General features: G+C 38.0%; 1 protein-coding gene across 21 annotated transcripts in view; it reads right to left on the reverse strand.

Moving 5' to 3' along the window:
- Positions 1-27,797, reverse strand: part of LOC145680674 (uncharacterized) — a 573,261-nt gene that overhangs the window by 455,283 nt on the left and 90,181 nt on the right. The window contains exon 4 of one of the 21 annotated variants that reach the window (XM_081751522.1): positions 564-1,152. The exons of 18 other annotated variants lie outside the window; for them this stretch is intronic. In XM_081751522.1, the coding sequence (XP_081607648.1) occupies positions 831-1,152 (322 nt within the window). In that variant the 3' untranslated portion in view covers positions 564-830. Of the gene's footprint in view, positions 1-563; positions 1,153-21,248; positions 22,052-27,797 lie in introns of those variants that run through there. 2 more of the 21 variants (XM_081751526.1, XM_081751534.1) reach the window with 2 other exon arrangements.

The following is a 27,797-nucleotide window of genomic DNA, read 5'->3' on the forward strand; positions in this document are numbered from 1 at the left end:
TCCTTCCACATTCTCATTTCACAATTTTATAATCACTCTTTCATTATTTGTCCATCTCTTTTAGCCTAAAGGGCACAGTTTGAGACGTTAAAATAATAATAATAATAATAATAATAATAATAATAATAATAATAATAATAATAATAATAATAATAATAATAATAAAAAAAGGTAAGTCTATGTAGAACACACAAGGTAACTCAATCAACCCCTCCTTCCGCTACTGGGAACATTGGAAGAAAAAGTTCTGATTTGCTCTATACCTATATGACAAGGTTGTTTTCGAAGCATACATTCTGTTATATGAATAAAACAGTGACTTTAGGGTACATCGGCTTTTTGCTAATTGCAGCGACGATTCCCCTTTTCGTTTAGTTCAATTTAGATAGTAAACGTAGCATGCAGTGAAATAAGTAGAACAAAGTACCTATAATAACTTATTATCATAAATTGGTCATATGACGTGGCATGTACGTAGTTCATTTGATTTGATCTTTTCTCAAATTAACGTTCTAGTTGTTCTAATCTTGCCATACGTTTCAGAGTATGTTTATTGAATTACGTCAAATTACTTTACGAAATGTTTGAGTTTATATGTCAGAGTATTCCTTGATTACTATAAATGCAGAGCTTTATTAATTTATTATTTTTTAAAATCTAATACAGAATCTCTTACACTCATTGTACAACAAAACTGGTGATTTTGACAGATAGATGAACAATCTTTAATTATAATACATACTAAAATAACATTTACAGTATTTTGGATACATTACATTAGTCAACTGGAAAAATATAGGTATCTCTCCACATTACTAAATCAAAGCAAGTCATATGTCATGTATAACCTGATGAGATGTCAATTTCTCCTCACTTTCGAAACTTCTACTACAAATTTGGCAATAAAAAGGTTTATCTGATGTATGAACTTGCATATGAGACTTTAGAGCATCCTTACGACTGAAACTTTTCGAACAAACAGTGCATAAGAATGGTTTTTCTCCTGTGTGAGTACGTTCATGTCTTTGACATTTCCAACGATCTATAAAGACTTTAGGACACCACTTGCACTTATAACGTTTACTACCAGTAATAGTTGATCCATTACGGGACGACACGTTAATATTAGTATCAGCTGACGTTTTACAAGAGCTGAAAATAAAATACCAGTGAGTCTTATTACAAATTCAGTTGCTTATCAACAATCATTTAAGATACATTTACAGAAATAATACTACAGTATTATCAATACAGAAGGAAGGTATTCATGAAATTAAGGACGTCAGCATTTTTATCACAATCATCAACACATCAATGGGCAAAGTAAGGAAATGGGCACAATTGGCATCAATGGGCACAACTGTTGTTCTTATTCCACGAAACTTTCAAAACATCCTCATTGTTTTACTCCCTTTCAATGACATCTAAATGTCATAAAACAAGGAGTAGATGTCAACTGAAAGGGAAAAGATGATAATCAAATACTCTCTTCTTTGCAGAAGTTATTTATGTCTTCATTTTCCATTTGTCTTCTTTATTTTTATCTAATAAGGAAGAGGATATACCAACATCCTAAGGGCTGGGCTGTCATTTTGGTAATGGTGTGACAAGGAGTTTAAGCTTTGAAACAATCTATATATACTATTAAGTACTGTTTTGTACTACTCTTTCTACATTATCTCTTTATGTCAGTACTATCATAAATTCTATCCGAAATGTTAAATTTATAGCTACTTCAAATAATTTTAGAATTGCAATGAATATTATTCTGTTTATGAGTACAAATATTCAATTTCACTATGCAGGTGAAAAGATTCAATAGCATCAATATATAAAATAAGGTGGGGACCAAACGAAAACAGAATAATTACAGCTCGTACAAAGCTGGCCAGGATGCATCAACGATATTCAGACTTCTGAAAAATTGTCCATAGAACTGCTGCAAGATTCACAACCGACTGTACGCCAAGGTCTGACAGACCACGCACTATGCGAATTCAATAGGGCATAAAGGCTGCCAAGGCCAGAATTTATCGAGATCTTGTGCGAAATTAAAAGATTATGGCCACAGAGATAAACATATCCCCCGATTAATGTTATATCTTATTCCTGATGATCTTGGTATACATGCCTATCACCCTAGAACAGGGCAGCTTCTAACTCCAGCTTAGAAGCTTCCAAAAGAAAGAAAGAGATGAGAGAAAAGGGACTGTTGGTCTGGTAAGCCATTGTCAGATCATGTTCAAAGATGAAAAGACAGGAATATTACAGTGTCGATTTGGAAGTGAAACTTTAAAGAAACTTCTGAAGTTGCTCGAAAAATTTGAAGAGAACATAATGAGGCTGCAGTGATGATGTAGCAGAGAATAAGTTATGAAAAAGTTATAAATCTCAATTTTTGTAAACAACAGATAAAAACGTCAGCAAAAGTATATCAGCTAGATGTGTTACACCGTGTAGTGAAACCCCTTAACAATACTCTCTTCAAAAATAACTATTAGTTCTTTCAACACGATTCTGCTTCTGTGCACAAGATCAAAACAACACAAGAGGAGCTTGTGAACAATCTCTAAGAGATCATTGCCTGTGTAGATCGTCCAGCTGGACCTTGATCCGTTTGACTTTCACTTGTGGCATGAGTTGGGAGAGGATGGTCTGTACTAAACGTCACGCTAATATGCAATCTGTAAAACAATCCCTTGTCCAAACTGAAGCAATTCCCCCTTTAAATCGTGAGTGATTCCAAAGAGAGGGACGTGTGGCCTGACTCTTTGAGAGTTTATGTTCAAAGTAAGGAAGGTCATATTAAATAATTTTAGTGCTTCTGACGTTCATGTACTTTAATGAATAAATGTGAAAGTGAGGCGGATGACTAAGACAAGTGAACGATGATGGAAGAATTGGTGGAATAAGAATGTGGAGGGAAACGGCAGTACCCCGAAAAAAAACATGAACACGATGTTGTCCACCACAAACTTCCTTGGTCGAAGATCGTACAAAGGAACCCGCACCAGAGAGAAGCGCTCCACTCTACCCCCTCTATTATAAGTTAAGAAGTCGTAAATATATAGTATCTTTGTGTAAAGAATATTGTGTTATGTGATAAAGTTCAATACGAGGTCTCAAACGGTTACAGTCTCGTGTAATTATTCTTAATTACCAATATACATGTAATAACTTATGAATACGTAACCTCATACGAAATAATCTTAACAACTAGTCGGGTAAGTACAAATAATCTGTACACTATACATAAATATCATACTATAATATAATTCCTCTCTTACATAACAACAATTAACTTCGATTTTGTTATAAACTTTATACTTCTTGTACTTCACAACTAATCAGTTACTAAATCGACACACAACAGTATCCATGAATTCACAAAATTAGAAGTAACAATTCTTCAAATGTTTACACAACTGAACTGAGTGAGTTGGACTTTCACGTCAACTCTACAAGTACTTTTTTCTGTATATTTCTGTACAGAACATAGTGTTATGCATTATAAATAAGTCAGTCAATGAAAAGTATATGCTTCAAATTTGAAGCTGTAAGTAATTAATAATTACAATTAAGAGTACAGTATTATTAATCCTAATTATAAAAGAAAAAGTGTTACTTTTTGCTTCACACTAATTCCTAATACTAAACAGTAACGCTAACGGGTGTCGCTACCTGCATGATGTCACTAGATGTCATTATAGAGTGCAGGAAATTTCTGGATTTGAAAATACTTCGACGAATTTGTTGCAACTTAAACTATACTGGTGGGCCGCGTGGCTCAGTAGTAGAGCATTTACCTCTGGTGCGTGGGGTTCCTGGTTCGTTCCTAGCTCGCGCCAACACCGTGTGCGTGGATTTCCGCGAGGTTCTCTCGTTTCCTCTCACTTTCTTCATTCCTCATCAATGTCTCCTTCAGCCTCAGCCAATTCTTGCTTTTTTGGCCTTGGAGACCTTGGAGTGTGCCATTCCATGCTCTGGCGTTTGATTTTCGGGTCGCATTGGAGCATAAAGTGGGACATAAAACTCAAAAATTTCATTTCATTTTTAAACTATCCTCTTTCAATTTAACTATTTCGAAAAGGATACTGATTATACTGAACATGAATATGTTTTGGGGTTTATTACTAGGACAAAGGCCGTGATTATTTAGATTTAAGCATTAGTATTTATGTAACCGCATCTTGGTCAGCGGCGTAGCGTAAGGGAACGCCGGTACGCCCGGCATCCCCTGTTAATAAGAAAAAGTACGTATTTCATTATATATAAATTGTTTGCTTGTAATTATCACAATTATTTCCACTGCAATCTTCTGGCGCGCTCTCTCGACTTACTTTGACAAGAGGAACCTACGCATGCGCGTCGCTCAGATGCACATTTTCTGTCTTTCCTCCTGTCGTATGCTATTTTCCTCGGACTTCCAGGCATCGGGGCATTCGTCTGCTTTCTGTTGAATGCGCATGCGCAATACTTCCCTTCTCACTCCTACTCATCCCTTGCAACCCTACATTTGCTTTAGATATACGCTGGCATATTCAAGTATTTCCAACTGTATATATTTTGAACTAAGCTATAGTTTCTGAACAGAACGTACGAACCCTAATATACAGGAAATAGAACAAAACGGAAATGGTTAGTTCAACGCATTTTTGAAGCATGCCGGTTATGTAAATAATAGTATTAAAATAGTTATGCCTTAATCGTAACTAAATGCATCGTAATTGTAATCTTTATCGTAAAGGAGCTCACAGACACAGGCATAAATTTAAAGCATTCTGTAGAATTACGGTCACCGATCTGGTAGGACAAGAGAGCCACCACTCCCCGTCACTCGCAAAGATTGTGCCAGGGCCCTTCAGTCACTGGCACAAATCTCGGGGACATAAGGGGAACATGTTCCCTACAACCTTGTCCCCCCCCCCCCAATAATCCGATTTGAGATTGTGATGATGATGATTTCTATCCGACTGCCACAAAGGAAACTGATGTCCTTTGACTTGTTTCATTTTTTAAAAAAAGAATTGTATTCTTTAATATTTCATTGTCATTAATTATTAGTAGTCTATTTTCAGCTATTTGTTTAATTCCTGTAACAATTCCTATAATGCTATTGTGGTAATCATAATTTTGCTCAGATAAGAGTATTGTTGCGCCAAATATAGGCCTGATTGATTTTCTTTCATAGTTTTGGGGAAGTCATTATTTGTATTGTTATAAAACAAATGTCCTAAAATTTTAATGTGGATAATTGTGGATGCGTAAGTAGAAACATGTCAATTATTATTATGCATATATTCAAATTTCAGAATGTGCTCACGGCACTGAGTTGTAATAATGATATATACCACTATTTCATCTACATCATTTGGTATATAATATACGAGTACAACAGGTTTACCTCAGAAATCTGATTCATCTACTGTAATATGAGTCTCTTCTCCCCTCCCCCCACAATAAGCCTTAAAATGTGCCCTCCTGCCGATGTTATAGACAACTCTGCTCCCCTAATCCTCCACAACATTTTTTTCAACTTCATAAATATTTTGAACATCGTTAAAAAAAGGAAAGGATTATGGGAACAGTCTTACCCATCCCACGAACGTTGAAGACAGATTTGCGCTCTTGACTTCAGTATCTGGATACAGAAACAGGCCCCCAGAGTTGGTTTAAGTGCTTTGTATTTACATCTTCAAATGATATATACACTCAGGCCCATATTCACGAACGGGCGTCTGAGTTCCGGACCCAAGATGACAAATTTCTGGGCGATATATATATATATATATATATATATATATATATATATTTGAAAGAACGAGATTGACGTGTGGTATGTGGAGAAAAAAAGCCGCCCACGAGAAAGAAATGAAGGGAACGATACTGGAAACAATGTTCATACAAAAGTGGGGCCTAGTTTTCTCGTCACAACGGTAGTGGCAAGAAGGGGCTGAGACAATTGGTTATTAAATTCTAACGTAATCCACGCATTCGCTTCTCTATGCCCCACTAGACCTCCAATTAGGGGGGCTTCCTCCTAAATTTTGTATAACCCTATATTTCCATTCGGAATAGCTATGTATTGCTACTTGCAGTAGTACTATATCGTACAAATGACTAACCTTGGCATCCCCATTTCGGAATATCACGCTACGCTACTGATCTTGGTTCGTGGGCAAACTTTAAAAAAAAAAATGTTAAATGTAAACAATTACAGTTTTTAATTAAGCATGACTTTAAGCTTTGGTGTACAGTGGGCCAAAAGTTTGGGCGCAACAACTACTATTTTTACAATGAAAAACAGATGTTTGAGCTTCATGACTGGATCTCATAAGAGAACTGAAATTCCAGTAATACAATGATACTTTAGACTTAGCAACGTCTATGATATTCTATTTTCTTTCTAAATTTGCACACATGTAATACTATGACTTGTTTAAACCTTTGTCGTTCAATCTATGTTCTTACGGAAAGTTTCTTGGTAACACAGAGACATATAAAGTAAATAAAGTACTGAATCCGCCAACATTACGCAAGAACCGGCAACGTTGGTAACATGGGACTTGGACAGGAGGTGGATGAACATGTGATACACCATCAGTGTAAGAAGGAACTCACTAGCATCACGTTGCTTGTCCGCAGCGATTGTTTTAGTAAAGCAAGTTTTGCTTGTGCGTTCTGGAGTGACATGAATATCGAGCAACGGTATGCAATTAGGTTTAGCTTCTGACTTGGACACAGTAGAAGAAAATTAGCAAGCTTTGATCTTTGACTGTCATTCTTACTTTTTTGGCCATGGAGATCTTGGAGTTGAGTTGAGTTGATTTTAGTTTAGCGTCCCGTTCAGCAGCGAGGCTATATAAGACGTGGACCTACTGATTAACGTGGAATCCGAACCACATGAGCTCCCGCCGGGAATCGAACCCGGGTCTCCCACGCCAAAGGCGCGTACGCTAACACTTTGCCACTAAGGAGCTCTATGGAGATGTTGGAATGTGCCATTCCACGCTCTGGCGTTTGATTTCCGGGTCATATTGGAGCACTCAAGGCTCGTCACCAGTAATGACACAGTCCAGAAAATGGGGATCATTTGGAACTGAATCCAAAAAATTAACGCTCCTGTTCCTCTGCATGTTCTTTTGCTCCTGTGTGAGAATCCTCGGGATCAGTGTGGAGTATATTTTTCGCGCGCCCAATTCACTGATCAACAACTTATGAACGGTTGTGTGACTAAAATTCAACTCTGCCTAGATCCTTCTGATGGTCAACCGATGATCGAATAACACAAGCTTCCTTACTTGTTTGACATCTACATCAGTTCTTGCAACCAAAAGCCTTCGGCTGCAAGGTTCATCTTCAATTGAGTCTCTTCCTTCTGCAAATGTCTTAATCCAACGAAACACCTAGACCCTTCATAAAACACTGTCTCCGTAGGCATGGCGAAGTTTTGCAAAAGTTTCCGTTGCACTAAGTGAAGCAAAACCTGATCAAATACCGTTGCTCGAGATTCATGTCACTCATTGTCAGAACGCACAAGCAAAACCTGCTTCACTAAAACAATCGCTACGGACAACCAACGTGATGTTAGCGAGTTCAAACCCCAAGTCACTAGCGTTGCGGTTTGTGCACACTGCTGCCAATTTCATTATTTTATTTACATACCTTGTATATCAGGTATATTATTACGTAAAAACACACAGAAACATATTCACGTCTCTATAATATCGATGAATGAAGGAAACTGTTTCCCTTGCAACTGATGCTGATTGCCGTCAAGTGACAAGCTTTTGCTACTGCAAAGCGAGGGTCATCAAATTTTATTTGTGACATTTGATGAAATAGCTTAATTTTTAAATATAAAGCTACTTTCTCTTTTACTTCATCTAACGCAACGTCTTTCCATATCTTAGATCAGATTTTTCAAGTTATTAATCAAGATATTAATATTCCTTTTGCTACATCCCACGAAGGATTCTTATCCTAAAGTTTAAAGACGGTTTATAAATGAACTTCTGTAAAACATTTACTTTTTCAAATAATTTACTTATTTACTTTTTTCATTTAATAATATTCTACTCAGTCTATTCTCTTTTGCTGTTATGTTAATGGATAGGAAATAAAACGTAGAAGCCTTAATTAACATATGCATTTCGATTTGGTAAGGTTAAATGAACATGAGATGACGCAATTACTTAGAACTCAGAACTCCGAAATCTCAGAGGAAGAAAACATTTTAATTAACGCATTAAGAAACTAAATTAGACGCACAAATGTAACTATATTCAAGCATATTTAATATTCAACTGATGTGTCGGAAAGACAAATTCTGTACTCGTGTTAGTATTACCGTTTGAAAGGCAAGGTAATGCCAACTCCTGCTTTATAAATCTAACTAGCTAAGTTTTAATAAGTTTTTCACGACTTTTCTGCTGCTCAAGCTTACGTTGGACACGTGCTGAAAATTGAGAAACGAATAATAATAATAATAATAATAATAATAATAATAATAATAATAATAATAATAATAATAATAATTTCACCAGGCCCTATTTGGCACCTCAGCTCCTAAAGTCTGGAATATGAAACTGAATGACCGCATATATTCCTTCAAAAATAAGAAATTTAGTTAAATGTCTGATGTAAGGATGGCTAAATCAAGGATGTTATAAAATAGAGGATCTGCCCATATGTCTCCATCTTACTAACTCAATGAAGCCAAAAACAACCAAGCATCTGTCAGAGCACCGAGTCTGATTGGCTACTCTCGTTTCCACCATGAATATTAGCTCAAAACATTGTGATCCTATTGGGTAGAGTGGGGGGGGGGGTACTGACGTATGACTTCACGATTTTGTTGGATATGCAGACCCACTATTTTATAACACCCTTGGGTTAAATTGTACTTCAGGAATTTTAACTAGCTTCTCCGGACTCCAAGGTGTAATATTTTCAGTCAACTGGCAAGATTTTTCCCAGAGCATACTGATCAACAGCGTGGATTCTGACAGCACGAATTCCGTCTGTATCAATCAAAATTAGGTGTTTTCAAGAAGAAATGACACTTGACAGATTTTTCTCTTTCGAATGACACTGTGACAGTATTATCCGATGAAACAACATCTGATGTTCGGATTTTGAGATACTTGCTGAATGTGTAACTGAAGTCTACACAAAGGAAGTAAATCGCTTGCTTGGTTCATTATTGTTCGCATTGTGCATTTGTCTTTCCAATGCATTCTCACCATCACTTTTGGATACGGTGTTTCAAAATTCTTTAACTATTTCGACTGTAATATTAATTTTACTTTTATGATTTGAAATGTGAAGTGGATCCAGTTCCCAATGATACTACCAACAACGTCGTCACTGTAGCCCAGTGTTGGGCAAAATCAATTGAAATCAATTGCAATTGATCAATCAATTGAAAGTAATTGCTTTGAAAATCAATTGCAATTGATTTCAATTGCAATTGATTTCAATTTGTAATTGACAATTAATTCAATTGCAATTGAATTCAATCATAAAATTTGCAATTAAATTTCCGTCAATTGTTAATTGTTAATTGGTCACCAGGCAATTGAAACTTTTAATTGTTAATTGTCAATTGCAAAGGGTGCAATTGAAACATTTAATTGTTAATTGCAATTGACAATTGAAACTTGTAATTGTTAATTGTAATTGTTAATTGCAATTGAAATCAGCAATTAAAACTGAAGATAAGAAGATGTGTGTGTATTGTGTTGTCCACTTGTTACTGTTTTACATATTTCAAATAAGGTACTTATAAGAAATGCTGGATACCTACCATCCTTCCCCCCCCCCCCCCATGGGAAGAAAGCCGGGAAACTAAGTATTTTTTTAAAATATATTATGTTTATGGTTCTATCCCCCTCGAAAGAACTCTATATGCCCGTCATGCATACAATAGGAATGGGCACCAACGAGTTCGAGCGAGTTTTCTTTAAAACTTGACTCGACTCGAAGCAGACATCTTTGAGCTCGACTTGAGATATCGGCTCGAAAAATTTTCCCCAACTCGACTCGAATTCGGATCGAGTTTCCAGTCGAGTCGAGCCAATTCGAGTTAAATTCTTTGTGTTACTATCTTCAAGTATCATACATAGCCAATATAATTATCAATGATACTACTACTACTACTATAATTAATTATCATTATAACACCGTGTACCTGTATAAACATGGAATATAGGCGGTTTGTATCGGAATATTAAAAATTAGTTGACTGTCGATCTCGGTCGTCAAGAAATCTTCAGGAGGCAAGGACATCGGTCACGAGGTTCTTGGTTTGAGTTCAGGAGGAGCAAGTATTCGGGCTCGAGCCAAAAATTATTAAAAGTTATGGGACTCCAGCCAAATATGTTCAAAACTGCTCGACCCGGGTTTAGGGTTGTCAACAGCTCAAGCGGCTCGCTCACAGCTTATTCACTTATCGAGCCGAACCGAGAAGTGAGCCGAGCCAACAGCTCATCCAACCGAGCCAGCTCGAGCCGATGCTCACACGAGCCGAGCCGAACCGAGCTGATTGCTTACCCCAACCGAGCCGGTTCGAGCCATCGGCTCAGTTAAGCTGACTCGAACCCAGCCTATGGACTCGTTTCAACGGAGCCGGTTCAAGCCATTGGCTCAATTGAGCCCAGTCGATGGGTAATCCCAACCAAGCCAGTTCAAGCTGTACGCTCAGTTGAACCGATCCGAGTCGGTTGACATCACTATTCCGGTTGGGCTTCTACTTTGGCTAAAAAATTGGACCGTGCAGTTCTCAGCCTTGATGGTAAGAATTACAAAAAATGATATGAAATCTTTAGTTTTACGTCCCACGATTATGCCGGTTAGGCTAAAGAAGACGGTGATGATAGGACATGAATGAAATGAAGAAAGTGTGAGGAAACGGGAGAACCCCGAGAAAATCCACGAGCACGGTGTTTGTCCACCACAAAGTACAACCTGCGCGAGCTGGGATCGAACCAGGGACCTCAAGCACCGGAGGTGAACGCTCTACCACTGACCCACCGCGCCAACTGGTAAGAACTACAGTATATACTTATATTGGTGCTCACGGCGTCATTAACTTGTTCCGCCACCAACGAATTTCAAGGTACTTTGTTTTGCATCTTTTGTTCGTGTTTTGTGTCGCTTTATGCGCCTATTCCCACATTTTGTGCATCACCGGAAGTGGGTCAAAATGGGCCTACAAATATGGCGGAACAAGTTATTGCTCTTCCGCCACCAATGAATTTCGAGATCGTTTCCTTCACATCGTTTTGTGCCTTTTTGTGCGTCTACTTCCGTTTTGTACGTCGTGGGATGTGGGTTAAAATGAATCCCCAAGGTGGGACGAAAACGATCAAGAGTTCCGCCACTATTAAATCTCGAGGTCGTTAATTTCACATCGCGTACCCTTTTGTACGTCTATTTCGACGTTTTGTGCGTCACTGGAAGATGGTCAAAATGGGCCTCGAAGGTGGGACGAAAATGACCCACTGCTCCGCCACTACCGAATTTCGAGGTCCTTCCTTTCGTATCGACTACCGAATTTTTGTGTTGTTTCGTGCCCCCATTTCCACGTTTCGTGCGTCACCAGAAGTGGGTCAAAATGGGCTTCCAAGATAGGACGAAAATGACCCACTGTTCCGCCACTATCGAATTTCGAGTTTGTTAATTTCACATCGCGTACCCTTTTGTGCGCCTATTTCGACGTTTTGTGCGTCACTGGAAGACGGTCAAAATGGGTCTCGAAGATGGGATGAAAATGACCAAGAGTTCCGCCACTACTGAATTTCGATATCCTTCCTTTTGCATCGACTAGTGGATTTTCGTGCCGTTTCGTGTCCTTATTTCCACGTTTTATGCGTCACCTGAAGTGGGTCAAAATGGGCTTCCAAGATGGGACGAAAATGACCAAGAGTTCCGCTACTATCGAATTTCGAGGTCGTTAATTTCACATCGCATACCCTTTTGTGCGCGTATTTCGACGTTTTGTGCGTCAATGGAAGACGGTCAAAATGGGCCTCGAAGGTGGGACGAAAATGACCCACTGCTCCGCCACTATACCTACCGAATTTCGTGGTCCTTCCTTTCGCGTCGACTAGTGAATGTTTCGTGCCCTTATTTTCACGTTTTGCGCGTTACCAGAAGTGTGTGAAAATGGACCTCCAAAGTGTGACCAAAATGACCCATTGTTCCGACACTGTCGAATTTCTAGGTCGTTTCCTTCGCATCGTTTAGTGATTATTTTTTAAAAAAATTTTCTGTGCCTACTTCCTCGTCTTGTGCGTCACCGGAAGTGAGTTAAACGGGCCTTTAAAGTGGGAGTTAAATGGCTCACTGTTCCGCCACTATCGAATTTCGGGGTTGGTTCTTTCGCATCATTTAGTGTGTATTTTGTACCGTTCTATTCGCCTACTTCCACGTTTTGAGCATCACCAGAAATGCGTCAAAATGGTCCATCAATGTGTGAGAAAATAGAGCCATTGTTCCGCCACTATCGAATTTGGGGGGTCGTTTCTTTCGCATCGTACAGTGCCTGCTTTGTACCGTTTTGTGCTCCTATTTCCACTTTAGTGCTTCTATTTCCACTTTAGTGCTTCTATTTCCACTTTAGTGCGACAACAAAAATGGATCAAAATGGCCTACAAGTATAGCGGAATAACTTAATGCTGTTCCGTCACCATCAAATGAGGTCGTTTCCTTCACATTTTTTATACATGATTTGTGTCGCTTTGTGCATCAGTGGGAGAGGTTCAAAATGGACCTTGAAAGTGGAATGAATATGTCTTTCTCTGCCATATTTGTAGGTCGCCTTTGACCCACTTTCGTTGGCCTACAAAACGTGAAAGTATTTGCAGAAACGGTATAAATATGCACTAAACAATGCGAAAAAAGCGACCTTGAAATTCGATACTGGTGGGAGAGTGGATCAGTTTTCTTCCCACATTGAATGCCCATTTTAACCCACTACCATTGAATCACAAAACGTGGAAATAGGCTTACAAAACGGTAGAAAACACGCACAAGACGATGTGAAGGAAACGACCTCGAAATCGTTCCTGATGGAACAGCATTAACTTGTTCCGCCTTGTGTTTTCATTGGGAAGGCCGATGGGGGCTGAATTTGAACGTAAACACTATCGGGGGTGTCACTATAGGTCTGAGCAACCCCGATAAATATGGATTCGACACAAATTCTAGTACTTTTACATGTCCCGGTGAACGCCCCCTCAGACCCCCTTGGTTCGTATTGTGAAAAAATCTCCTCTGGCCCCCATCAACCCCCAACCAATACCGCGAAAACTATAAATGTGACACTAACATCTGCCATTTTCTACTACTTTTTACATATGCCGGTAAAAGTCCCTATAATCCTCTGGTTCCAATTTTGAAAAAAAAACAATGCCTCTGGCCCGCAGCCGATGGGGGCTGTATTTGGAAGTCAACACCTGTGGAAGTATCACCATTCATCTCAGCGACAGCGAAAACTATGGATTTGACACTAATATCGGTCACTTTCCATTATTTTTACATGTCTCGCAATTCCCCACCCCCGGCGACTCCCGGCCCGCATACAATGGTGGCTAAATTTGAAAATCATCGCTAATGAAAGTATCACCATTGATCTCAGCCACCGCGAAAACTACGGATTTGACATCGGTCATTATGGATTATTTTTACATGTCTCGTGATTCCCGTTATAATGCCCCCGTTTCTTATCTGATGGGGGCTAAATGTGAAAGTAAACGCGGTCTTGAGTTTCACCAATGAGCTCAGCTACCCCGAAAACTATGAATTTGACATTAATATCGGTCATTTTCGATTATTTTTTTACATGTCTCGGAATTCCCCCCTCTGGTGATCCAAGGCCCGCATACAACGGTGGATGAATTTGAAAGTCATCGCTAGTGGTAGTGTCACCATTGATATCAGCAACCGCGAAAACTATGGATTTGACACTAATATCGGCATTTTGGATTACTTGTATATTTCGACATTCCCCCCCCCCCCCGTTGACCCACGGCCCGTAGCCGGATACGGTGAATTTGGAAGTTAATGCGATCGGAGTTTCACCATTGATTTCAGCGACCGCGAAAACTATGAAATCGACACTGATATCGGTCATTTTCTACTACTTTTACATGTCCCGGTAAACGCCCCCCTGAGACCCCCTGGTTCGAATTTTTTCAAAAAAGCTTTGCCTTGGTGTGGGACCTGGACCAAGATATCTTTGACCAAAATTTGGTAACTCTCGGTCGACTTGTCTGGTCCCCAGGCCGGTACCGGTAAACGTCCCCTGGAGACCCCCTAGTAAGGAATTTTAAAAAAAGCTCTTCGTCTTGGTCTGGGGCCTAGACCAAGCTACCCGTGACCAAATTTTGAAAAGTTTCGGTCCACTCGTCTCGTCCACAGGTCGCATAAAGATAGACAGATAGACACACGAACAAACTCTATTTTATTTATATTAGAAAGGTGAGATCCGCCGTTATTGTATTAGTGCGGTGCTTGAGCTATTGATCGTAAAAATTCAAACTCCGATGAGTGATAATTTTATAGGCTTGTTTTATTACAAGTTTAAACTCTTTAGTCAGTAGAGAAAAGGGCGTGAATCATAGGTCAGAGTTGATGACAATGGGTTTTGGTGGGTCTGTGGGTCGCAGTGGGTAAGAGTGGTTTATGGTGGGTGGTGGGTCAGAGTGGGTCACGGTGGGTCGTGGGTCACGACGGGTGGTGAGTCAATTGGTCGTGGCTAAAGTTTTCATTGCCCCACGCCCTCTCTGAACTACAGTGTTGAAAATTAATCAGTGAAAATCAATTGCAATTGATCAATCAATTGAAAGTAATTGCTGTGGAAATCAATTGCAATTGAATCAATTGCCAATTAATTTCAATTGCAATTGAATTACAGAATTCAATTGCAATTACTTTCCACTGCAATTACTTTCAATCAATTGATCAATTGCAATTGATTCTCCTTTTTTAATGGCCAACTGCAATTAATAATTAACCATTACTTATTTCAATTGTTAATTGCAATTAACAATTAAATTTACAGATTAATTGTTAATTGTTAATTCAATTGAAATTTGCCCAACACTGCTGTAGCCTAATAGATAAACTTACAATATGTGGAAGAAAAAAATATTATTAAGCTCTTGTTTGTAGATAAAAGTTCAATTAGGAATTAAACAATAAAATGGCTAATGTGTTTCATGTATTTGGGATTATTTAGATGACTATGTCTATTAGGTTAGTGGCAATATACGCTTACATGCAATGGCAGATATTGAGATCAGCAGAATCAAAAGAAATATGTTAACTCGTCGTTATGTTAATCGTTTTGCCAAAAATATGAGATTCAGTTAGTTTGTTCAATGATTTTCAATGTGAGAAGAACGTATCGAATATGTCAGCTTATTACGTTGGGGCAAACTGCGTTAATAAATAAGGTGGAATATTCGGAATCATTTAATAATTGGTTGTTAAGATTGTAGTACCAAGATACTCAGATACAGGCTTGCGGCTTCACTTTGCTTAACAAATTTGGCGACGAAGATATCTCTCGAGCCCATACCCTGGATCAAGGATGCTCACACAATAATTCTGATGTATTGAATGAAGAAACGGGGTACATTACGTCCTACTTTGAGCATTATAAGCATTCTTGTGCAGCTTATAACATGAAAAATACTAGGCGAGTTAGTTTGTTTATATTTGTTGTTGGTGAAAATGTATGAGAGGTGTTAAATGACAGCCACACCTAAATCTGTTGAGAGCTGTCATTTACAGACAGACTCTATTAATGTAACATTACAAGCGTCGCACAAATGTCAGAATGGAAAGATATAAATTTCATTTGATCCGTCAACAGAGTACAGGAAAGAATTTCCTGCCTTTTTCCGGTTTTGCAAAACATTTTTGAATTTTCCCTGATATGTAATAAGCCATACAGACTTTAACATGTTGACAGAAAAATAAGACCAAGGAAACATGGGAATGCGCATATCTAAATGTGCAAATTAGAGTTAAGGTTACAGTTATCAGGTAACCTTGCTAACAAAGTACTGATTCATGTTTATAGCGAATGTACCTTTTCGTATACTTGTCCTTGTGTCAATAAAGTTTGTGTAAATAGAAAATGTTACGTGACTTAATACAGGGTTCTGCTGCCTTTCCACGAATTGCTCTCATGATATCACGAAAAATTCTTGATTGATCTTATTCTAAATCTATGTTGGAGAACTCAGATTAGTAATGTGGTGAACTCAGTATATCTAACGCACATCAAAAATATATTTTTGTCTTCATTCGATTTTTCTCTAAAAAATAAATGACAAGAACACTATATATTGTACTAGTTCAACCGAATTCATTTGATCTGGATCAAACTTGGCATAGTGGTAGATCCAGACATTCTATACATGCTTGTGAAATATTATGATGTGAAGAACTTTGGTTCCCAGTTACACGTAAAACAAAAATTAGATGAAGGACGATTTTTTTACGACTATGTGTAAAGCTTAGTAGTTGTCTCTTTCAATTTATTACCTTGCGCTCTGCGATTGGAAGTTAGTTTTAAAATACTCAAAATTACTTAATTCGAAGATAAATTACTAAACCACAGTGCATTCTTCAATTACACACTCCAAGACAGAAAAGTAAGGTTAAAGTTTCAATAAAGTATACTACAATCTCAGAATAACAATTTATTACGATAAAATTCGGTATGTGGATATGCGACAGTCTTTCTTTTTTCCTCAATTTACAGAACTATAAAAAATATTTTATTTTTACAAACTATTATTATATAGCGCAATTTAATGAAGTTTTTCTTATTTTCCTAATTTAGAATACATTCACAATTCACAGGAATGACCTTTTCTGATTTTCCAGGACTTTTTGAAAGTTAACTGATCAATGTAATAGATGTGCGATTTACGAGAATGTTTTAAAGTTTTTAGAGCATAATATAATGTAACGCTTATTTACAACTTGATGAAAACGTAATTTTAAAAGAAGACTAAATTTACAATTCTCATTAACTACACAGTTGAAATTACAACTGATATGTGAAACGATCATTGTTAGAAAACATTAAAATTCTCCAGAGTATCCACCGTATTAAACTGACTAATTAATATAACTAACTGATTGAGGTATGTGTCTCCGAATTTCTGACTTTAGTTAAGTAAAGGAGGAAACGAATTAATTCTTTTACACACAAGATCCTCTGTAGGTGCGAATTTAATAACACACAAAGAGTGAAAAAGTGAATGACTGGACCGAGAATCGAGCTCGGCATCTTTCGTTATTGAATTCGCATAGGATCTGGTGTGTAAAAAATTTGGTTGTTTCCTCTTTCATTAATGTATGATATTACAACCGTCAGAAAGGTGTTCTCAATATATAGACAATGAATTGTCCAAGCACAGCAGCTACGCTGTGGTACAAGCCACGCAGTCTGAGTGGAGAGCACTGACCTCAGGAATGAGAAAGTGTGTGTGGTTGTGCTGGGAAGCGGACTGGGTAGCATAGTGGTTAACGCATCGGCACGGTATGCCGAAGATCCCGGGTTCGAGTCCCGGTGCAGTCATTCACTTTTCATTAAGTATGTTTCTAACTTTAGTGTTTAAAATATACTTTAGTAAAGTTTTAAAAAAATGGTCGTTTCACAAATTATTTTATTAAATTTTTACACAGAAATGATAAGCTCTTGTTACAGAATTTATTCTTAATTTATTTGCATTTTCTCCAAATAATCTTTCAGAAATAAAAGCTAATAAGAAAGTATGACTGTGCGGATTCTTAGAATAAATTATCCTTTGTAAAATAAATCCCCTGAAAAACAACAGCAGTTAAATATTAGAAATTAAGGACCATGAAAACAGATTGTTTCTCTATTTTCCACATGTGGGAACACTACTTTACGTGATTAACATGTACAATTTATATCATGAATAATATACAAGGTGACTGAGAATTAATTTTCTATTGAAAGCTGCTAATACAGTAAATTTACTAATTCTTGGTGATTTAGCGAAAACGTTTGATAGAAACAGCAAAAACGGAGAAATTGTATGGTGGGTAAAAATTCCTTATAGTCAGACACCAGCGTTGTCCGCATGTTTTTAGTAATTGTCTAAAAACAACCTTGGCTGACTTCCGAAGAAACTCTATTAATATAATGATCAAAACATGCCGAATGTGATGCTCCGACTGGTCATTTATGTAGACCACGATCATTTACCCAATGCCCCAGGAATTTGTTGTCAAGCCACTCAGGCATTACTTTACACGAAGATGGAGCTCTTAATGTTGTTCCAGCTGACTACTATGAACCGATCATCTTGTAACAGCACTAGTAATTACTTGGGTTCATTTTGTCATGAATAAGCAGTGGTCTACAACTAGTTAAATGTAACGGCACACCATTTTACTCATTGTGTGATGTTGATTTTTTTCAGCAATGGCGCCAGTGTGGTCTGTAGCAGGCAGTGGCAATTATGGAAGGTTATAAATCCTCCAGATAAAACAGTTTTCACTCCACAGGACAAAGTAACTGGAAATACTTTTCATATTAACTATCAAGAATCTCCAACCCCGCACCCCCATATTCCACCCTACGGCATAGGTGTCTAAACTCGCGAGCCTGACGTTCGTGAGCTCGGCACTCGCGCTCAACCGGGCTCGGGCTCAATAATTAAGCGCGAGCCCGAGTGAACCCGAGCCCCAATGAAATAAGTGTGCGCGAGTCCGAGTGAACGCGAGCCCAGTTAACAGAAGTGATCGCGAGCCCAAATGAGCGCGAGCTCAGTTGAGAGAAATGATGGCGAGCGCGAGCCCAGTTGAGACAGGTGAGCTCGAGCCAGAGTGAGTGCGAACTCAGTTGAAAGAAGTAAGCGCGAGTAAGCGGGAGCCCAGACAAGATTAATGAGTGTGAGCGCAAGTGAGCGCGAGCCCACGTGAGCATCAGCTTAGTTGAGAGAAGTGATCGTGAGCACGAGCCCAATGGAAAATGACCATCTATGCCCTACGGTCACACTCTTATGAGGTTAATGCGGTATCCAACGCAGACTACTCCTGCAAAATGACCTCGATTTGGTGATGGATTACGCCACTCATAGATGGCTTGGCGTATTGACTTCGTGGGACTTGAAGTAAGGACTGGACGCAGTGTTAACGCCAACCGATTGACGCAATGGCTACATCACTGGATGGACTATACGAACGTTTTCAACGCGGCGTGAGACGTGCTACCAAGCGTTGAGAATATTCAACGTATCTGGGCGCGTTAACAGTGCGATGCTGGTAGTGTGTACGTATACGAAACTGAGAAATTTTAGAAATATTCAGTGGCGTAGCTAAGAGTAAAGGGTTATGTGGAACTCCAAAATTTAGTAGAAGAGGACGTAAAAATTAATATTGTGAAAAATGCGATCCACGTGATTAGTATTACAATTGTTGCATACAGTAGTATTTTTCGAAACTTAGAAGCAGTAAGTAGTGCTACAAAAGAGATTATTGTAAATCAGAAAATATAAAATGGAGAAGGGACTTACTTTCAACTATTGAAAAGAAGCTTGACATACCTTGCATACGCTGCGTATTTAGAGTCCGTATGGTCCGAAACAAAAACACTTACTTTTTCATGTTGCTAACGCCGCGTTTTTAGCGTCTGTATAGTCAAAGTTTAAATATTTCCAGTACCAACTGCACCTTTCCCTCAGACCAGAATGTTGTGCAACCACCGCTTTTTCGAGTATCTGTCAAATCATGTAGTGATCATAAGATTGGGATAGCAATGTTTGACAGTATTGCATAAAGCGAAGTTTCGCTGAATGAACATTCCGACAACATCTCTGCCCTCGTAATACGGACTGGCACATCTTATAATGAAAACGGTTGTGCTCACTCCCGTTTGACCTTCCAGCACTACTCTCGTCGCTGTGAGAAACGAAAAACGAACTTAAAATATCAATCTATTTCAATGTAGTAGACTACAATTCAAATCTGTTGTCTCTCTCCCAACAAAATGCTTATGAATGAAAATGTTACTGTTTGAAAACGAAGATTTGGAGCTTTTAGTAATTGCCGCTAGATGCCTCTCGAAGTATATTAATCCTCAACAGCCTTAACTATTTAATCGATCGCAACACTAATACGAAGATCAGTTTCCTGCAGCTCAGTGTGCACTTCGATGTTCAATGAACATTCGTTCCTGCTACCAGCAAATAAGGAAAACACGTTTCTGATGAAGACAAAAGAGTTTACGCAGCCTACGGACTTCAGTGGAAACCACAAATTATACTTGTCGAGTATGCCGGGAACTTTGAAGTTTTTCACATCAATATATCGTTTCAGTATAAAAATCATTTAATTTATGAGACAATAACACTGTAAATGGTATAGGCTGTTCATGTACTTAAAGCCTGTAGAATGCGTGAATTTGTATTACAGAATTGGAAGACGGACAACTTACCGCCTTTTGATTTTTAGTGATGACATCACTTAACGGCTACAATGTGCGCGTATGGGGAACGATATGTACGGGAATGGCTAACTGAAAGTTGACATATTTCGTGCCGTTTCTCAAACATACGTTTGTTGTTTGTTCTTTCTGAAGGAAGTCAGAATTGCTGTACAAAGTATCTCGAAATGCTGAGGAACTACGTTTTCCCACAACTTTAATGAAAGCTTCGAAGACTTCATTTTCCAAAAAGACGGAACCTCGCTTCATTGATGAATGAAGCTTTGATGTTTCTTAAATGACAACTTTCCTCAATGCTGGATAGGTCACAGGGGGCCCAGGCACTTGATTCTGCAATTTTGATCCCCGAGATCCTGCAGACTTTGCACTCTATTTCTGTGTGTGTGACGTTATATCGAAGATTATGTTTCTATGATTTCATTATCTCCTAGAATCGATGACCTGAAAAACAGCCACAGCTCTGCCTATAGTAGGACCAGATATACTGCGCCTTGTTCGTGATGATTCAGATTACGTCTCGATGTCGTACGTGGAGCAGAAGGAGTGAACGTAGATAATGTGTATCACGGTATGTATAACTTTAATCATTATATATATATAAAACATTTACAGTATTTGTTATAGCATGTTATGAAGTAAGCGATTTGTAATTATGTCAATTATTTTTTTCTTTTTCATTTTTGAATCATCAACAGATCCAATATATTTCAATCAAAGATTTTCTTGTAGGCCTTATATCTGGATAACTACATATAGTGTAGCCAAACTCAAATTATCACTTAAATCAGTACCATGTGCTTATTCCGTAGAAAATACGAAAACTCGATTTAGGGGCCGTTCAAAACTTTTGTGGCCCCTGACCCAAAAACTAATTATTGGCCAAGATCGCAATCTTTCGGTCCATTTTTTGAATCATTCCTAAAATTCTTGTTTAAAAATTGCATATTTTGTTTTATGTAGATATATTTATACTCACCCCAAGAAAAGAAAGTTTCAATAGGGAATAGTGTTACTAAAATTATTCAAATAAGGATAATTCGAAAAAATCCGTTGTTCGGATATTCGAATAATGAATTGTTCACATTTTAATAGCACCAGTTGGAAGTTAATGCTCAACCACCCTGTCGTATTATAAGTGTAGAAACCAGAGAGAAAGAAAATAAGTTTTATATGATATACAAGTTACTAATTCACGTAGCTTATTAGGTGTAAGCTCAAAATTTATTTAACCAATTTTTTATTTTTATTATTATTATTTACAAACCACAATAATACAATCTTTGATTTCACAATGAAACTTTCTAAAGCAATATGCTTTATTTATGTGTTATACTGTAATTCATACGGTGTGTTCTTAAATGTTTTCTTAAATTATCCAACTGATTAAATCTTTTACAGCAAACTGGACATCTGAATGGCTTTTCTCCTGTATGTACCCGTTCGTGTCTTTTCAATTTCCAAGGGGTTCGGAAGCATTTGCAGCACTTGGTACACACAAACTCCTTTACGATGGCACCTTTTGCTGATACTGCACTCAACTTCAGTGTAACACTGAAATTAAAATAATAATTAGTTTGTAACTTCATACTACCTAACTAATGGAAATGTTTGAAAAGTAATCAAAAAGAAGAAATGGTTATTTTCCCATTACATTTTTTTTCTTTTCAGGTAAAGAAAGGCAGCAGAATAAGCAACAGTAAAGTAAGATACAATCTCTATCGAACGGTTACATCTCGTTCCTGGGTTATTACTCAACCAATGTGCACTGTGACTACATTTGGTGGTATGTTGTTTGGGACCATATTTCCTGATGGTCGAAGATTGGCGATATGACTGTCCAATTCTTATAGAAACTTGACATACAATGGAGTGCTATATTTTTACACGATGGAGTTTCCACATTTCACACCGAAAACTTGGTTGCTTCTTTATTGGCTGAAACTTGAACCGTGTTTCAACATGGATGAATTACCCGTGGGGTCCGAATTTTCGATCCCTAGATTGCTTGATCTCATTCCTCTAATTTCTGTGTATTGGGGTGCATGAAACAGCAGGCATATTGTACAAGAATTCATAAATGGAATTTGCAATTCGTATTACACATGTTGTAACCACCATTAGGATACGTAAGGATTCAATACGACAGAGAACGTAACATGTTCTGATACAAGCTCAGAAAGGCATTAACGTCAACAGGATTACTTATTTTCAGAATCTGTTATAGGTAAACGGTATGGGGTTGACTACGAACAACAAACATAAACCATGGTATAGACCATGTGGTCTGTTAGGCTGGACACTGATCTCAAGAATGAAAATAAGTAACTGCCTGCGGAGAAACGGAAGAAATGGACAGCACAAAGACACGGTCTTTTCTTTCTTTCTTTCTCTTTCTTTCTCCTCCTAATGACAATTAATATACTATGGTTTGTGAAAACTAACATCAAGAAAGACAACTGTAAGTAGAATAAAATTATCAGAGATTCGTTACATGACTACACAGATATGATTACAATATCTGAACTGTAGAACTCCACTAACCTTGATAAATCAGTATGGCGTGAAGCTTCTTCCACTTGTTCCAATCAGGGACTCTGTACGTCGTTGCATCAAATCGAACAGGAGCGGGATGTGCTTCTGAAGAATCACTTCAACGCTGTTCAATGTGGGTTCACAAGACATCGATACTGGCAACCGGAGGCCCGTGAGAATACGATTTTACTGAACGTTATCACACATATTTACGATATACAACACGTCAGGAAACCATGCATGTCAAGGGAACAATGGTACATATCGTTCCTCAAAGAAACCTTGTACATTCCATGATTTATGTGCACTAGTACTGCCCTGCTGAATATGTCGTTCGAAGTTGTCTAAAAGGTATGACTTTGATCTTTATTACTCCATGGTGTAGCAATAATTGATGAGGTTGTTCTCAATGCGTAATAGCCGAGATTGCGTGTTATATCCCATGGTGCGTCATACCAATACCTGCCATTTGGTCGCTACGACTATCGAAAATCCACGCTACTAAATTCCGATTGCCACGACAGCGTTTAATGAGTATATGACCATTTCTATAAATCAAGCTTAAAATAAGCTAAAGCAGAATACACAACCGTCTAGCACTCAGCACGTTAGCAACAGTATTGACACAGTGATTGCAACCTGAGGCCTTTGTGATTCTGAGTCAATGAAAACGAGCGCAAAGCATGCGTGTCATCACCTCGGTGCGGCGCTTACAAAACGACGCTGAACAGTCAATGCAGACTAGTCCACGTTCTTTACCTTGTTCCAGCATCGAGCTAAAACTGTGAACGACGCTGTGCAATCAGTTACGACCATGCAGAAAGTTTATACTGTTCCGCCCACTGATCGATCGTCGCTGCGTTTTTGTGCCTATTCTTCCATACATGCATCGCTGTCGCAGCGACATGCTCTATATGCACAGTTTCCCGATCTGAGAATCTGCCCCAGCGTGAGTCGACCATTTGGCTCTGTTCGAACGCAGTCATCTGTTTATATTGTGATCATTCACATCAACAGGACACAGTGGTTTTGTTCACAAGTTTTTGCTCGGTTTGTCTACACTCCACTACCTGAGTGCTGCGTAATCCGCTGTCTTGCAATCATACTCCGCGCAACAAACGGAGGGTGATGGTGAGCCCACACATAACACCGTCACATTCGTATCTCATACTCTGTCGTAAAAATCCTGAGAGTTTCTACGCATTCTTGTTATTCCTTATTGATGTTGCAAGTTTCAAAAACAGCAGAGTTTCATACAAACATACTACACAAAAGGGTGGTCCAGTGACTAATATTGCTACCGTTAGTTTAATTATGTGACGGTATAACATTTCGTCCTTTGACATGTCTTTTTCTTTTTCTTTCTTTTTTTTTCAGTTAACGTTGTCAGTTTGTAATTAGCAAGTCTTGGTTCAAATCCTGAGGCACACAACGTTGACTCTCTTTCTACTTCATCGGCTATTTGTCTCTTTTGAACATAAGCTCGGACAGGCTTTCTTTCAAAAATTACTTCACATTTTTGTTCGTTAATGTTTAAATTGTAAAATATCTTATATTGATTGTATCTGGTACTCGAAAAATAAATAAGCACACATATAAAAACTCACAATATTGTAAAAGCCGAAGATGTTATATATATATTGTTTTATTATGCATTATTATTGTAACAACGATTTGTAGCAGACAATATCTTTAAAGTCACCTTACGATGATTGTACTTTCACAAGCATTAAATAATTACAAATGCTCAACCTTGGCTGAATTACACCTCACATATATTGTACATTTTCCTCTGGAATGCTGGCACACCATTTGATCTCACGAAACTTTCTTCAATCGATTCTTCTCAACATCATCATCAATCCTTTCCACTAAGCACCCTAACATCTAAAAACAGATGTTTCAATGTCACTGAGACTCACATATTGTATAAACTTAAGGCGCGAATCAACCAAGATCCTTCGGACCTATCGAGTTCCATTCAATCCATCAGAAGAGAGAAAGGATAAATCAAAGATAGGCATTTTCCTTAGTGCGCTAATTACTAAAGTCTCCTGCAGCACCAGTGGCCACCAGTCATGGATCCTGGACTCACCACGTTTAAGGCAAACAGCTGTAAATACCATCTTTATTTGAAAATGTTTTATTTGAAATGGGTCATAGGACTGTGTTATTGAGTTGACGAATCTAACGATAAGTCCTTCGACATTTACCTAAAAACACTTATTTAATTTCACACAGTCATTTTTCTCAGCCAACGTTTCTATCTAAAATGTACTGTTTCGGCTCCCAATTTCTTCTCCTAGCTCTACCTTTTCACTTAGTTGTTAAGTTGGAACCCTGTGGGCTTCTGATAATCTATTGGGATATGTCTAGTGTAGCAGAGTTTGCCCTTAATTAGAGTTAGTGAAGGGCATGTCACATTACATACTGTAGACATCTTGTGTGGCTTATACCTCTAGGTTATACAGTACTAATTTTCCTTAGGTATATTATATGCTATAGGCGTCTTCAGTGGCTTACGACTCTCGGTTACTTTACTTTACTGTGCTACATTATAATGTTATCAGAGCGATTTGAAGAGAAAGTCAAAACACTCAGTTAGTTGAAGTGGTTCACCATAGAGGCGCTATCTCACTTCGCTACCGAAACAAATGTAAATCTGATACAATTTTCTTTTCTTTTTCTTATTCTTTTTAATAGTTCATGAATTCACCTACAGAAATGTAGCGTGTACTTAATAGATTTCAGCGTTAAATTGTACACTTAATATATATCTAGCAGTAATTTGTAGAGAAACATTAAGACGAAGAAGAAGAAAAAGAACTACTGCAACCACGAAGTTCCAAGCTCTCAAATTTGTTATAATATTTTTCAATGTATTAATAAAGTCTTTGTACATGGCCTCAACTTTGATTTCATTCAAGCTATCCAAAGTATCGTAAAATACGCTACCCCACATGCTTTTACTAGATGCAATGTTAGCGGTTACTACTTTTTCTGCCTAAACACTTCTTGAGTTAGTAGGAGACCCGGATTCGATTCCCGGCAGGAGCTCATGTGGTTCGGATTCCACGTTAATCAGTAGGTCCACGTGTCTCATGTAGCCTCGCTGCGGAACGTGACGTTAAACTCAAAATCAACTCAACTTCTTGAGTTGGGTACGTTAAAAATGAATTTCTAAAGTCTTGTAATTTGGTGAAGACGGCACAGAAACTAGTGCGTGATTTGCCAACATCCCGTACTGATTTTCAGGTGTTATATCTCTCAGATCCACGAAGCCATCTATATACCATCAAATCTTATCTCCTCTCTTAATTTTACTTCATCGTATATCAGAATGCCTATTCGCTTGTTCGCATCACTCTTTCCTGCAAAGAAATGTTGTAGAGCATTTATTGCTTCTTTACTAATTCCATAAGAATATTTCACGCCTTCGTCTTAAGTGAGCTTCTGTGGGATGTGACAACAAATTGTGTTTCAAACAATGCCTGTAACCCTTTGGTGATTTTACTTTTAGCAATAAATTAGCAATAAAATGTCTACAAGAAATTCACTGTTATAACGCATCCCCTTGGTCCCTTCACGTTACATTTTTTAACCACTGCATCTATTATCAATTTCTGTTTTTTATTTAAAAATTTAACTTTATTCAAAGAGATCTCGCTGCTGACTTTCATATCACTCAGTTCTTTTTGTAATAAGGTGATCTTAGCGTTAGCACTCAATACACACTCAAACTGGAAAGACTGGAAACTACGCTCTGGTAAAGTCTGAAAACGATCGCAGCGCCACCCTAGCCTTGGGGACAACAAACCGCTCTGATATTACTGCATTACTTTACTAACACAATGAAAGCTTACAGATTACTCCCTTGATTGTGCCGTCAACTGTCTGAACTCTAACCAGAGAAAGGAGTTCAGAACTTGAAACCACGTGCACTGAAGACAAACATGATAAAAAACATATAGATGAGCCAAGTAGTCTCCTCAATTTTGCTTACAACGAAAAATGTAAGATTCTACAAGTTGCATTCTCGATTGCTAGGTAAAGAAAGCATAGGCTGCTGTATGATTCGCATTCACTTTCATGTAATACGTTTCCTTATATTCAATCTATTTATTGTTTGAAGTTTCTTCTCTACGAATATTAAACAGAAATTACAAATCTTTCTCTCACTATATAATGCTCATAAATTAGAGCAATGCATAAATACTGTACGTTCCATAGGTAGGACATTTCTTTAGAACCCACCGGAAATAAATAACAGCGAAAGCACTGGTGAAAATACATCATGCTTGACCTGTTCATTATTAGGAATTTGTTATGCTAGTCTCTTATAATATTTACTTATGTGACCTTGCTCGTTGAGCAAATTTTGTGATTCCCAACAATTGTTTAGTCTAATACTCTGGTACTGGAAAACACGACAACGCACAGGGATTCACTGATTTTTATTATTATTTAACCACGAATTTCTCCGATTACTGTACTTCCTCGTTTAAGCATTACATCCGTTAATAAGAAACGCTTTTCTGATGCATACACATAAGCAATAATTTCCTCATATGATTATCAGTAAAATGTATCACATGAAAAATTCTGGTGATAACAGAAATTTGCAGGTATCATCAATTGAATTTTGCGTTCTCTTATTCAAAATGTGCAGAGATCAGGCAAGTAAGCCGTGCCTCAAAATACATGCTTTTGTATACAAGTATCTGTACAGAACCTTTATCACTGGTAGTTCAAATATGTTAGTAAG

The sequence above is a fragment of the Thermobia domestica genome, chromosome 3 (assembly GCF_964235325.1).
Source record: "Thermobia domestica chromosome 3, izTheDome1.hap1.1, whole genome shotgun sequence".
In the NCBI taxonomy this organism is placed as follows: Eukaryota; Metazoa; Arthropoda; class Insecta; order Zygentoma; family Lepismatidae; genus Thermobia; species Thermobia domestica.